The sequence below is a fragment of the Patagioenas fasciata genome, chromosome Z (assembly GCF_037038585.1).
Source record: "Patagioenas fasciata isolate bPatFas1 chromosome Z, bPatFas1.hap1, whole genome shotgun sequence".
NCBI classification, from domain to species: Eukaryota; Metazoa; Chordata; class Aves; order Columbiformes; family Columbidae; genus Patagioenas; species Patagioenas fasciata.
The window spans coordinates 75,862,743-75,877,091 of record NC_092560.1 but is presented as its reverse complement, the minus strand read 5'-3'; the positions used below and the strand labels follow the sequence as shown (position 1 = coordinate 75,877,091).

Here is a 14,349-nt window from a genome sequence, read left to right as displayed (position 1 = left end):
ATATTCCCAGAGTGCAGCAGAGCATCGCTTGCTTCCGTACCGCCCTACCGCTGTCCTCTGCACCCCTCCCTGTCCTCACCCTTATCTAAGAACAGCCTGGAAAAGGGGCAACAGAGCAAAATCAGAACTTCACATCCTTCCCTTTCTCCAGCAATGAAACACAGACATATCCCAGCATTTGGAGTAGTGAAAGGGACCATCCCCTGCCACAGCCGTGCTGAAACCAGCGCAGGTGATGCACAGCAGGCAGATGCTCCCCTGATCCACTGGGCAGTAGAAATATGATTTATTCATCATTGTTTTCTTTGTTATTTCCTACCAGCCTGCTGTACACAGGCAATTTTAGAAAAGTGGTGTTAGATAAATAATACATCATGCTTGCAGCCAGCATGTGCATAACAAGAGCACCTGCTTCGATGTGTGTGCAGACATGTGCTGCTCGTGTGCATGCATGTTTGGGGCTGGCATCTCACACCCAGATAGGTCCCCATGGTGCCCTTTAGCCTCTGCAGCTTTGCTTTCCATCACTCGAGCACCTTTTTACTTACCAGCTGCCTGCAAGTTCATGGCTGTGGTGCAAAAAAAGTCAGTGAGTGAGGATGGGGATGGCACATGAGGCACAGGCAAGAGATGGGGCAGCGATCCTGCCATTGGGGAGAGGCAGGGATGCTGACAGTGGGAGTCTGGCAGCAGAACAACATCAGTGCTGGGGTTGCTCCCCAGCGTGGGACGGTGCGGGGGTCTTGCCCTTGTGCAAGCAAGCTGTGTCGTGGCTGCAGCTCTAGCATGAGCACAAGCTGCTGTCATGGGCCCTGGAGGCTTTGCTGGCCCTGGGCCAGGATGATGAGTTATGCAGATGACCCTGCAAGCACACTGTTAAGATCAGTATCCCCCAGCAGCCCAGGGTGTGAATGTGCCCCGGAGTGCACCAGAAGAAATATCTCCTACAGAAGTGTTTGACAGGCCTCTTAAAACTTTTATTGGTACTATTTTTTGTATCCCTCCACCTGTGGAGCAAGGCATCTTTAGTACGTTCAGCCCTCAGCAGGAGTGGAAAATTATAACTGATCCATTTCAAAAACCTCTAAAAATGACCTAAAATAACTTTTCTATATATAAAAATGCCATGATTTTAATGCCCATTATCTCATGACCTAGCAGGGCTAGGAAAAGCTATTGTAGATCATTTTTAGTGGTTTCTAAAATGGATTGGTCACACTTTTCCCCTGCACAGTGGGACTCAGGGTACAAGGTCGATTGGGCTTTAGAAGTGGGGTGGGAGACAGAAATCTGTGTCTGTGCTGATGCACCCAGAGCTGCACCCAGACCACTTGTTATGCTCTCCCAAGCAGAGCAGAGATGCTAGCACTGGTCAAACGACAGCTGTTTCCAGCAAGCTGGAGTGACATCAGTCAAATGGATGCAAAGATTGGGGTACTATAGGTGGGAAAACCAACTTCATCACTACCACCAGTCTTCTGTGGAGTCTGCAGAGATGATGACTGTGGCACCGGCTTTTGCTGCCTGTTGCATCTCTGGATTTCGCTCAAGCATCACATACCTTGTAAGCAGCACACCCAGGTTGGGTGCCGCTGGATTTTATCTTTTATCCCCTTGACCTGAGCTTTTGCAGCAAGGCTAGTTGCAGCCCAACCCACTGGGAAGCTGCTACAGCTGGGCATTAAACACCCCGAGTCTGCAGAGGGGACGTCAGCACAGCGTGTGGGAGAAGTGGCTTCCTGCCATGCGAGAGGTTAATAGACAGATTAGAGAGGGCAGGCGCTGTTTGCTGCGAAAGGAAAGGAGCTCTGCCTTCACAGAGTTCAGCAGCTCCATGAGGCGACAGGGAAGTAAATATTTGCCAGGATTAGGGAGGGTGCGTGCGGGAGCCCCGGGAGAAGTGCCCGTGCATTGGCAACATGCTGCTCAGGCTGTTTTTGGGGTCAGGCAGGGGCTGAGAGCTGGACTTTAGCCAGGGGAGGATGGGAGAGGTTGAAGCGGGACACCCCGCGCCCAGAGGCACTGCCCAAAGCCTCAGGGCAGAAAAAGCCTTTAATGCTCCCTTGATGGCTTTGTTTTCCTTCGCTGCCTTTCTTGCTCTCTCGATCAGCCCGACCAGCTGGCCCACCTCCAAAGACAGCATTACAGAGCGCCGGATCGATTGGAGCCTGCAATTTTATTTGCTCTCTTTAAGAGCCTTTGATGGGCAGGATGAGCTGTGCTGGCGAGGGCCTTTCCTGGGAGAGGAGAGGAGAGGAATGGAGTTGCAAGACACCATCTCCCCTAGGAAGAGAGATGCCACCCTACCACCAGCTTGGAGAAGGCATTGTGTCAGGGTGGGCAAAGACAGCCCTCTCAATGGCCCACAGCAGCTGAGAAGGGGCTTGCAGCCCTCTCCTTTAAGGCACCCGGCAGTTATGGTCTTGTTCACCCACATAGTGTTGTGGTCTTATCCCCAAGTGGCACATCACACGGACCCTGCGCTCTCCCACCGGATGGACTTTCAGGCCATCAAAGTGGAAAGTGATGTGGTTGCCTGTCATCCCCCTCTGAAAATGCCTGTAGCTCTGGGACTGATGTCTCTTTGGAGGGATGGAGGTGGCAGGACTGTCCCCTTGAGACAGCTTGTTCCTGTCCAGAAATACAGGGCAATGGCTGAGGTGAGAGGCTTGATACAGCAGCATCCCTTCAGCTGCAGTGGGTTGAGAGTGCTGCGTGGGCACCATGGTGGCAGAAATGTGAGGGGCATTTTGTCCCTGTTCCCCACGCTCTCCTTCCACCTCTGGCTTGCTAAAAAGCACCAGAGGATGAAAGGTGGAGGATGCTGTGGGCACAGAGAATCTTGGAGCATAGGACAAAATCTTTAAAGCATTTAAGGTTGTGAAGACAGGGCACCTTCAAAGATTGCTGCAGAGTGGGATGGAAACAGGAGGCACTTTGGGCAGCCCCTCGTCTCCCAGCAAAGCAAACCTGAAGCATGAACCCACCTCAGCCTCCTCAGTGGGGGAATTAGCACAGATTACCACAAACATATCTGGTGTAACAATAGAGACAATGGAGGTAAATTATCCTCAGATGGGGTAATTGCGGCTCAGTAGCAGTGCAGCATCTGGGGCTGCACAGGTGGGACAGAGCCTCCTTGTCCAGATGGGACCATGTCAGATTTCAGGTTTCCTTGGTGAAGCGTCGGCTGCCTCTGCCAGTTGTCCCGTCTGGGTCCTGCTGCCGTGCAGGACAAATGAGCCCAAGCAGCCAGAGGAGAGGCTCCCGGTAGCATCCTCAACATCCTCCCCGAGCAGCATTTCCAGCCCCCAGCCCCGTTTGCCGGAGCCAGGCGGGTGCTCTTAGCCCACACTGCCACCACGCGGTCTCTCGGACCCCACAGGCTGTCCCTAAATCACCTGCACCCCTTCACCCCTGCAAAACACCTCTCGGGAACCCCTAAATCCCCTCATTGCCCCCGCAAAGGGTGATGCTGCCCATTATTCTTTCCTACCTCACCCCGGGGGCAGCTGTGAGGCAGGGAAGGGGTTAAGGAGCCATAGGGAAGGAGGAGGATGGAGCTGAAGCAGGGATCAGGCCCTTGTCTCTGGCCTTGTGATTAGCTGCCCTGTTCTGCTGCGGAGGGTCTGCTTGAATAATTTAGCTGGGAGGTTCATTAAGCGGGCTCTGGCCTTCGTCTGCTGGCTGAAGGCTGAAATAGCCATTAGGAGGAACACGCGTCGCAGATCAGCACAGCCTCCCCTCCCTGCCAGCACCCTCTTCTCCCTCTCCCTCTCTCTGTCCCTCTCTTGCTTCTTGTTCCCTGCTCTCTGACAGGCTAGACAGGAGGAAGAAATTTTTTACAATGAGGATGGTAAAATACTGGCCCAGGTTGCCCAAAGAGGTGATTGACGCCCCATCCCTGAGGACATCCCAGGCCAGGCTGGATGGGGCTCTGAGCAACCTGATCTAGTTGAAGATGTCCCTGCTCATGGCAGAGGTTGAACTAGATGACCTTTGAACGTCCATTCCAACCCAAACTGTTCTATGATTCTATGACTGCTCCCCCTGCCTCTCTTGTAACCTACTTGCTCCCTCTCCTGCCATGCCCCAGGGGTGCTGGTGTGCATGCCTCAGTTTCCCCTCTGCAGAGGGATTTCCCATCAGGGTCCTGCTTTGGTTCTAGTTGCATCCCGAAGTGTGTTACACGCGTGAGGCCTGGGCTGCACCAAAGCAGGGTCAAGGAGACATCCAGGAGCCTGGCAGCTCTGCAGGGCTGCGCAGCATGAGGGAGAATTGCACAGGCATGGCTGCAGGGATGTCCCATTTTGCACTGATGTCTTGAGGCTTTGGCATCCTCCTGCTGCTGCCAGCTCACCGGTGCAGCGAGGGCACCCTTAGCCGGCTCGCCGCATCCTTTACTGCTCTGAGGTGGTGAGCAGACATGTTCGCCCCGAGGCTGCCAGGTCTGTGAGGTTTGTTTCAAGACCTTTGCCTGGGGAGAAGAGCATGTCCTGGAACATCCCTGGTGGATGCACAGGGACAAGGGCTAACAAAGGAAAGGAAAGATGGACTGCCACAGGTTCAGATGCCTTTCTGATGGAGCCCTGGTGCACACCCAGCCCTGGGAATGTATTTTATGGCAAGGTACTGTGTCAAGGTGGTACAGTTAGAGACAAACTCCACTCTTAGCAATTCAAGTGTCCAGGGTACCAAGAGGAGAAGACTTCGGTGTCAGTTCAGTTAAGTTTTTTACCAGCCTACAAGGGCAAACTTTATTAGGTGAAAGGCATCACATCTCATCCTCCCACGTACACCAGCCCTGGGCATTTCAGTCTTCCTGCAGACCTGGCTGTACTCCTGCAAAGACCACAGAGGGCACGCATATCTGGGAAAACTGAGTGCAGTGTGAACACTTGGACTGGTTTAAAAAAACCTCTTCTGCCTCTGATCTCTAGGACTGGCTGGTGAGGCCAGAGGCAGGCTGCTCCCAGCTGCGGGCTCTTGTCCCATCTCCAGTTGCCTGCATGTCTCTTGGGAGGCAGAGCTCTGGGATGGGATGTTTTTACCCTGCTGCTGGAAGCGTTAACACTGCCAGTCCTCCTGCAGAGCTGAATTTTCTCTGCCGGTTTCAGGCTGTTCCTCCTCAGCATGTCATAAACAGTCCTTCTCCATTCTTTTGAGAACCTCCCGTCTTTTGGAGGATCATCCCTCAGAAGATATTTATCACTCCCCAGGGACACAGCAGAGAAAGCCATGAGCACAGTAGCTTAATGGGGTCGAGGGAGCAGCACCTCCTCCCCATCAGCAATGTCTTTGTCACAGCCTTGAAGACAATTTCTCTCAGTACCTGCCAGCCTCTTCAGCGGGTAATTGCTCTTTCTCTTTCCCTGGCAGCCCCCCCGAAGGAGCCAGTGCTGATGTGCCGGTCCAACAACTACCCAAAGGGTTTCTACTGCAGCTGGCACCTGCCCACTCCTACCTACATCCCCAACACCTTCAACATCTCAGTCATGTAAGTGCCCAGGAGGAAGGAGTGCAGTGAGGTGAGTTTTTATCCCTGCAGCAGGTCCCATGTAGGGCCATGAAGTCTGTGGCAGAAGTTCAGACCTGTGCTGAGCATATGGGATCCATGTCCTTAAAATGGGCCTGGAGACGGATGCTCCAGGGACATCCAAACTGACTGGTTGGCACAGGCACTTTGTCCCAAGAAAGTTCCCATTTCCCCAGAGGGGACCAGGAAAGTCCCGAACTTCCAGGTCCCCCTTCCATACCCTGCAAGTCCGTCCTCTCTGCACGATTTGCCCACAGTGGAGGGTGTTCCCGCTGTTTTTTGGCACATTTGGCACAGCCATGCTCCTTTCTGCTGTACGCTGCCTGCAGCTGGGAAACAGCAGTGTCCCTCAGCTGGAACTGGCCATTTGATGGCATTGTCCCCCACCCTGTGCCCTGGTCCTGGCACAGCTGTTACACAGGCTAGTACCATGCCTTAGCTTTAGGATCTGCTATCACCAGCAGAAAAGAGACCCTGTTCCTCTCACAGGAGAGACAGAGCCAACCCCAACCCCAGCAGGGTTTAATGCTTTCCTTGAGGCCAGTGTAAGAACATTCAGTACAGTCTCTGTGCAGGCTTAGGATAAACCATCAGATACATGAACCTGCAAAATTCCCTGACACGAGGAGAGCAGCCCTTTGGCCACGGCAGGGGCACAGGGACCATGGGCCGGGTGGGGACACAGCACTGCTCCTTCTGCCTCCCCACCACAGCTGCAGGGGCGCATCCTCCCCCGAGCACTGCTCTGTAGGTAACAGCTCTTCTCGTCTCTGCTTCCCAGACACGGCACAAAAGAGATGGTCTGCGAGAAGGACGCCTTTCCCAAAAACAGGTGTCACATCAGATACCTCCAGCTCTTTTCGACGGTGAAGTACAAGGTGACTCTGACAGTCACGAATCCCCTGGGCAAAAGCTCCACCACTGTCACCTTTGACGAGTTTGCTATAGGTAACTTCCACGGCAGCAACTGGCCTCTTTGGGATGGTGTTGGCGTTGGCTTGCTCTGCAGACAGCAATGCCTGCTGGAGCAATGGGCCAGGGAAGAGACAGGCTCTCCAAGCAGAACCTCTGCCTATCCTTGCACAAGTGTTGTGAGGAGTGGCTGAGGGAAGTGGGGCTGTTCATCCTGGAGAAAGGAGGCTGAGGGGAGACCTTATCACTGTCTACAGCTACTGTAAAGGAGGTTGTAGCATGGAGGGTGTTGGTGTCTTCTCCCAAGTAACAAGTGATAGGATGAGAGGAAATGGCCTCAAGTTTTGCCAGGGGAGGTTTAGATTGGATATTAGGAAACATTTCTTCATAGAAGGGGTCGTCAGGCATTGGAACAGGCTCCTCAGGGAAGTGGTGGAGTCACCATCCCTGGAGGTGTTTAAGACGCATAAATGAGGTGCTTAGGGACATGGTTTAGTGACAGTGTTAGGTTGATGGTTGTACTCAATCACCTCAAAGGTCTTTTCCAACCAAAATGAATCAATGATTCTATGCATGAGGGGAAGCTGTGGTCTGAACCACACAGGCATTCTCCCTGTGCCCCCCTGATTCTCATGGCCCTGCTGCAACTGATGGTGGCACCTGAGCATCCTGGGGGAGCCAGGCAGGATGGCCACAGGCAGCCCCCATGCTGGTCCCATCACTGGCCTGGTGCCCTGCTTGATGCTATCCCCAGTGGTCCAGGTCTCCTGTGGTTGCTGAGCTTCTCCCTGCTTGGGGGCCGGGGTAAGCAGCTGTGATGTACTGGGGCAGAGGGCTGTGAAACTGATGTGGTCCAAATGGCATTGCCTTTCTTGCCCCTCTGAGTGTTCCTAAAAGAGAAGTTTTGGTGGTTTTGGTGGAAGCAGAGCCACAGGAACTAGGATTGGAAAATAAATTAAAGTGTCTCATCCTCTTCTCCCCCATCCCTAGGCAGGATAGAGCCCTCCCAAAGTCATTCTCCACGAATCCTTACCCTAACATGCTCCTAAAAATCCTATATCCCTCTTCGCATCTCTTCACTGCCCTATCTGGGCAGTGGATGCTGTGCAATGTGGGACAGGGAGCAGCGGGCCCCAGGTGCTGGGATGTCCATGCCACAGGGATGCTGCCCAGACATGTCCAAACCTGCAGTGCTGATACTCCTCGAGCTGTGAAGGACTGATGTGGACCAAGCAATTCAGTTCCAACCATGGCAAAGCAGGGAGCTGGGAAAAGCACTTTTGCCACCAGCCAAAGACAGATGACAGCTGGTGCTGTGACAAGACTGTCCATCCTCAAAGAACAGGAAAAATGGAAGAGAATAGACTTCAAGAACATGTCAAAAAACAATTTGCTGGTTACATGTGGCAGTTACTGGACCAGAAAACCAAATAAATGAATCCTTGAAGTGCAGCCAGCAGTCAGTCTTCACCTTGGATGTGCGGCATGTGCCAGTCCAGAGCACCTGGTAGTGCCAAAATACAAGAAAAGGAGCTACACTGCTATCCCAGATTTTCTCTTTCTACCCCAGATCCTGGAGAATACCAAATGATACAGGGTGGCAGCACTGAACAGAGCAGCAAAATTACTATATTTGGAGCAGGGACTCTCCTGCCATGTCCCTGCAGCCACGGTCTGTATCTGAAGCTTGTACTTGTTGGTGTATTGCAAAAGCTGATAACAGGGCGAGGAGCTTAGCAGGAAAGCCATGGAGTTTCGTTCATTTGGGTGCCTTTAAATGGAAATTGTTATGTTAGTGGAACATACACTCCTTAAAAATGAAGGTGACCTCCAGCCTGCAGGGTCCAGGGCAGCAATTAGGCTGCATTTTCCAAGTTCCTTACATTCCCTCCTGCAGGGGTTCAGGGCATTGTCCTGTAACATCTGCACCCCACCCATGCCTTGCCTGGCTTCCCAAACATCTGGTCCTCCGTCCAGCACACAAGGGCAACTCCCCTGGGAAGCACACCCAGCTGCAACCCCGGGCGTCCCAACACCAGCACAAGCCAGATCCAGCCCAGGAGTTTGAACTCAGCCTGGGTTGGAGGAGCAGTGAGCAGAGCCAGCACTGCCTAGGGCCAGCTGTTAGCATGGGTGCAATATGAAATTCTTCTTGCAAGAGTGCTTGAAGGGATGCAGGGTGCCTGGACACATCCCAGCAGGTGGGGTGGGAAGTGGGACCCCCACCGGCAGCACCTGGCAGATGCTCTAACAGCCTCTGGGATGGCATTTGGGGAAGGGGTGATGGCCCAGTGCTGATAGGAAGGGCTGTGTCCTGCTCCCCTGAGCCAGCCCATGCCCATAAATACTTACGTATCTAGTGGGCTTAAAAACTACGTATTCTATGCAGTGATGAAATTCTCCTCTGAATTTGTTACGGTCACCGTGCATGAGAAGCACAGGCACGGTGGTGGCTGAGTGTTAAAGGAGGCAGTCAGCAGGCTTAGCGGTGTCATTATGGGATGAACTCAGCTGCCACAGATCAGCAGCCACCTGCTCTGAACCTTGTGACATCTCACTGTTTCCAATTAAAACAAATACACTGCATTAGTGTATTTTTCTAGGCAGTTTTGCCCCAGGTTGCCTGCTGTCCTTGCAGAAGCTTCTCTTCTTGCAGAGTATAGTAAAAAATTACTTTCTTATACTGACAGTAGTGGAACACTGGCCCAGGTTGCCCAGAGAGGTGGTAGTTGCCCCATCCCTGGAGACATCCCAGGCCAGGCTGGATGGAGCTCTGAGCAACCTGAGCTGGGTGAAGATGTCCCTGCTCATGGGAGGGCAGTTGGACTAGATGAACTTTGAAGGTCCTTTCCAACTCAAACTATTCTATGATTCTACAATTTCAGTGTCTCTTCTGGCTCTCCTCTCTGCAGCTGCAAGCCCAGGGCTGTGTCCTGTTGTGGTGGATGCTGGCGCTCTGAATCTAATATGTAGTACCTTCCCTGGGGTTATCTACCAGCCTCAGCTGGGCTGAGATCTCATCTTGGAATTCGTGCTGGGTTTCTCTCTGCTAGATGGAGAGGGGTGGAAAACCTATGGCCTGCGAGAAAGCCATTGCATCAGCTTGCTGGAAGAATGCTGTGTGGGATCATTGCAATGTATGCACGCATCTTGCTAAAACTGAGAGATGGTGTCAGCCAGCAACTGTATACTTCTCCTAAAATCCCCGTGCTGTGGATGTCAGAGCCCACCTCGTGTTTTCTCCTTAGCTTAGAGAAAACCATCGCATGTTCTGTGTGGAGGTTAAAGGATGGAGCAGCCTGGAGTCAAGGCGAGAGCGGCGCGGGGCCAGCAGCACTCCTGGTGCTGGCTGAGTCAGGAGCAGACCCGCTGCCGGGTCAGACCACCCACCCAGCCTGGCCAAATACAAAAAGCCCCCTGGGAAGGAGTGATCTGCTTTGGTTTTTGCTTCCTCTTTCCTTTCTCCCTTCCTGGAGCCCCCAGCAGAAAATCCCTTCCCCAGCCGCTCGGAAGATGGGCTCTAATTGAGTGGAAAATGACTGGTACTTTTCTTTTGCTATCCCAAGCCTGTGCCCTGCTGGCAGTCGTGCCGTGCGGGCTATTAGCAGCCAGCTGCGAGGGGTCACTCTCCATTGCCATTTTCAGTGATATCTGGAAGAGGTTTTCCAGCCCTCCTGCCCCCACCTCTCACCAGTAGGAGACCCAGTTTGCCTTTCTCCCCACCTTGCTCCTGGAAATTGTTTTCATAATGATGTCTTTGCAAATGTATCAATGTATTAATAAAGGTGAGTGTGAGGTGGGCAAGGCTCTGCAAAGTCCTGCAAACATCAGGGTTCCAGGCCCAAGGCAGGAGGAGGTGGCAGAGGTGCTAGAAAATCTGGGAGAGGAGAAGGCTTGGAGGCAGAGGAAGGTGCCAGTGAGGAGCAAGATAAATTGGTGTGTCAGGAACTGCCACCTCCTTTGTGATGAATGGGACAGTGTGGGGACATTCGTGGTCCTCCAGGACACATGCCCACATTCCTCATTTGTGGTTCAGCCCAAGAACCAGGTAGCTGGCATGTTCATCCCACAGGAAAGCGGGGACATCACTCTGTACAGCTATGCCAGCATCCCACCTTTCTCCTCATGCAAGCCCAGGGCAAATCACCAGGAGAAGATGCACAGCATTAAAAGGAGGAAGGCAGCCTTGGACGGGGCCTCACAGGCATGGATGTATTCTTCCAAATCTGCCACCCGTCCCTCGTATGACCTTGAGAAGATCATTTGATCGTCCCAGCTCCAGGTCTGGAGCAGAGCATCTTGGAGGGGCTGCTTGAGGACAAACATGCCCATGTCTGTACAAAATTCAGAACACGGGTATACAGTTGCCTAGGCAGAAGGTCAGTTCAATTCATACTACTTAGGGAGGCAGAATTAAATTACCTAGACTGACATTTGGCTAAGACATGGAGTTTAATATCCCTCTGCTCATGGAAAATGCCAGGGGATATTTAACGGCCACAAGGGATCCATTTTAGCGCTCATTGGAGAGATGGGATGGGCCCCTCCATGCTGCGGGGTCTCAGCTGCCTTTCTGAACCACAGGCTTCATTTCAGGATGTGTCTAACAACAGCCAGGGGTGATGGATAGCTAAATACTTGCGGTTAAGTGTAAGCGTGCAGAGCCTTTACGAAAAGCCGCTCTCCACGGCTCTTCTTGCACACCGAGCCCTCCCTTGGATGCAGCAGCTGAAAACCAAGTGGGAAGAGCTGTGAGCTGCCTCCTGGCCAAGTCCCCTTCTCAGGAACGTCTGGAGATGCTCCCTCAGCTCTGCAGGATAATATTACATCTGGTTTTGTAGCCACTTAACCAGTACTCAGCCTAATGCCCATCGTCCATTATTATTATTACTATTATTGCTTTTATTACGTTACTGCCTGCAGGGCCTTGCCGAGGACAGGGCTCTATTATGCTGGCTGATCTACAGCCAGACAGCCCCTGTCTCACCATGGACAGGCTAAATGGAAGCAGACAAAGGCTGGAGAAGAAGGAGAGCTCCTCATCCTGGTGTGAGGAGCAGGGACATGGGAGGCTGCCCAGGATAAAGGATTCCTTCAAGAAACTGGGAAGCTGGACACAGCCGGTCTCCCCCCGCTCCTCAGCTGATCCCCGCAGGACCAGCCCTGATGTTTACCATAATGAGCACAGCATGAGGAGGTCTGTCCTAAAAGATGTAAGTCAGTCCTGGCAGGACCGGCTGCCGCAGGTGTGGTCCCCTCTTCTGGCTCTCGCATCCCCGTCACCTTGGAGGGAGGTGGCAGGAACAGCTTTGTGGTTTTGGAAGGGCTGGCACTACTACGCTTTCTAGCCTGATGAGGAGTCCCACGGATGAGAGGACACATGAGGACACAGCAGGGACTGCTGGTTTTCCCATTAAGCCATCAGAAGGCTCTCCACAGACAGGAGCACAGTCCCTTGGATGACTGGGCTCCGCTGTGCTCGCTCAGGGCCAGGGCAGCCCTCCCCTGCACCCCACAGGAGTTGGACCAGGGGTAACATCCCTGCAAAACAAACAGGTGACTCCCACCTCAGCTTCAGGGCACCCATATTATTTTTTTGTTTTTCTCCAACCCACGACAGTGGCATCTCTCATCGCTGACCAAACAGATATGCCCTGCCCAGCACAACTACATTTAAGCACCTCTCTGCCATGGCTCCAGGCTGACAATGCCAAAGAGCAGGGCCAGGCTCCCTATATTACCCCAGGGTATCCATCCTCAGCCCAATGCTTTCCTTCCCTGTTTCTCGCTGCAGAGCTGCAGTTCAGAGTCATCTGTGTTCGTTCAGCCAAACAGACTTTTGTTTTGCAAACTGAGCTCGCTGAGCCAGCGCTGGATTTATACTTTTCCGTTTGCATTTGGACTCCAAGTCCCTGTCGATGGAAGCTGATGTCCAGCCTGAGCCCGGGGATTCAAAGCGAGCGGAGGAATTGCACAGCCATCTGGAGTAGCTCAGCACACTGCAGCCACAGAAAGCTGTCCCTCCAGCTGAGGATAAAGCTTTAAATGGAAAATTGTGTACTACCCTGCTGCAGAGAGGGATGGGGAGGTGACACTGGGCACCCATGGTCAGGCCCATGGATGCTTGGTCACCAGCCGCTCGCCCAGCATCTTCCAAACACCTTGCACTAAACAGGTGCAGTGGGGATGCAAGGAGCTTTCCATCCCTCCTTGCACCCACCAGGGCAGAGGGAAGGGGATGGGAGGCAGGAGGGACTGCTGGGGTGGTGGTGAAGATGATGGTGAACGAAGACTGCAGCAGGGTGTGTGCCAGGGTGCTGAGCGGGAGGGCTCCAGAGAGGAAGATGGACATGGACTACATCTCAGGGGAAACAGGACCCATTCTGGGCCTCACAAATGTGGTTGGATTGTGGTTTCACTTCAGCTTTGCTATTGTAAATTGGGAGTTTGAGCTGTCGGGAGCTTAGCAAACCCTTGGTGAGGAGCAAGGCTCTCTCTGCAATGGGCAGTGCCATTCATCACAGCCTGTGATTTGCTCCCAGCACTCTAAAAGTAGCTGCAACTTCCACGGACATTGCATAGCTCTCAGCCAATTAATATTCACTCAAAATACTTGTTGAGAAGCAAGAAAATATCTCCATATCCCAAAAGGCCAAATTCTGCCATGTTATTGCAAGGCAAATTAGGTTGAATGTGGAACAGACTCCCAGAAATCAAGAGGTGTGAGAAAAGTGCAGGACTTGGGCTTGGTGGGCTCCTTACCCTGACCCAATTAGCCCTGGGGAGGAGGGATGCTCTCTGTCCTGGCCAGGTTGTTTCCACATATCTTCAGCACTGGCATCTGCTTTACAGTGATTATTTTGCACCAGCACAGTTGTAGCACTGATCGGGACAGGAAAAGGTGATTTGCATCTAATCAGTTTGGGAAAAGAACATCCTTTGTGTTGCCTGAGCCCCTTGGAAAGCACAGAGTGCAAAGCCCAGCTGGCTGTGCTGAGGGGTGTAAGAAATGATGCCACATCAAAGCTTTACCAGTGACCCTCTTCTCTTCCAGTAAAGCCAGACCCTCCGGAGAGCGTGGTGGCCAAACCTGTGCCCAACAACCCTCGGAGGCTGGAAGTGTCGTGGCAAAACCCCTCGTCCTGGCCTGACCCCGAGTCTTTCCCACTCAAGTTCTTCCTGCGATATCGGCCCCTCATCCTGGACCAGTGGCAGCACGTAAGTGATGCTGAGCTGGCTGGGGCAGGAGGGACTGGGGGGAGCTGGTGGCTGGGAACAAGTGGTGAGGGACCAAAAACCATATCTATTTACAGCTCAGGCAACCCAGACCCTTCTCCTATCCTTCCATGTGTCTCCTCCCTTCTCTCTTCTTCTCTGCCTTTCTTTCAACTCGTTCTGCCTACAAATAGCTCTGCAGGCTCTCTCCACTCTGCATTGTCATCCACGGCCCCTATCTACTTTCGATATGTATGTTCTATATAAAACCTGCCAGCGAGATGTAAAAGGCATTTAAAGTATAAATGTCACCACATTTAAATGCGCCTCTGCCACATTTAGATTTTGAACTGAAGATAAAATACCGCTCGCCATAACTGAGCGTAGTCACAGAGCGATTGCCACGACGTTATCGTATTTCTTACTTTTATTTCTTGTTTCTTTTTAAAAAAAAAAATAGTCAGTGAAATCTTGGCAGCCCGGAGGACAGATTTCATTTGTTAGCTGCAGATAGATAACGAACAGCCTTTTTTTTCCCTCTGTGTGCTGTTCACATGCTCAGCAATCTGCTGCTCAAGGAGAGGTGCTGCTGTGCTGGTGTGGCTCATCCAGCATCCCCTCTGCACCAAGATGGGCAGGTTAAAAGCCAGTTGGGTCCTTTGCTTAATAAAGCATTTTGCCTCCTC

General features: G+C 52.5%; 1 protein-coding gene across 4 annotated transcripts in view; it reads left to right on the top strand.

Moving 5' to 3' along the window:
- Positions 1–14,349, top strand: part of CNTFR (ciliary neurotrophic factor receptor) — a 216,199-nt gene that overhangs the window by 187,017 nt on the left and 14,833 nt on the right. For all 4 annotated transcript variants that reach the window (XM_071802309.1, XM_071802310.1, XM_065860716.2 and 1 more), the window contains 3 exons: positions 5,380–5,497; positions 6,318–6,484; positions 13,503–13,666. In XM_071802309.1, coding sequence (XP_071658410.1) covers positions 5,380–5,497; positions 6,318–6,484; positions 13,503–13,666 — 449 coding nt within the window. The remainder of the gene's footprint in view (positions 1–5,379; positions 5,498–6,317; positions 6,485–13,502; positions 13,667–14,349) is intronic.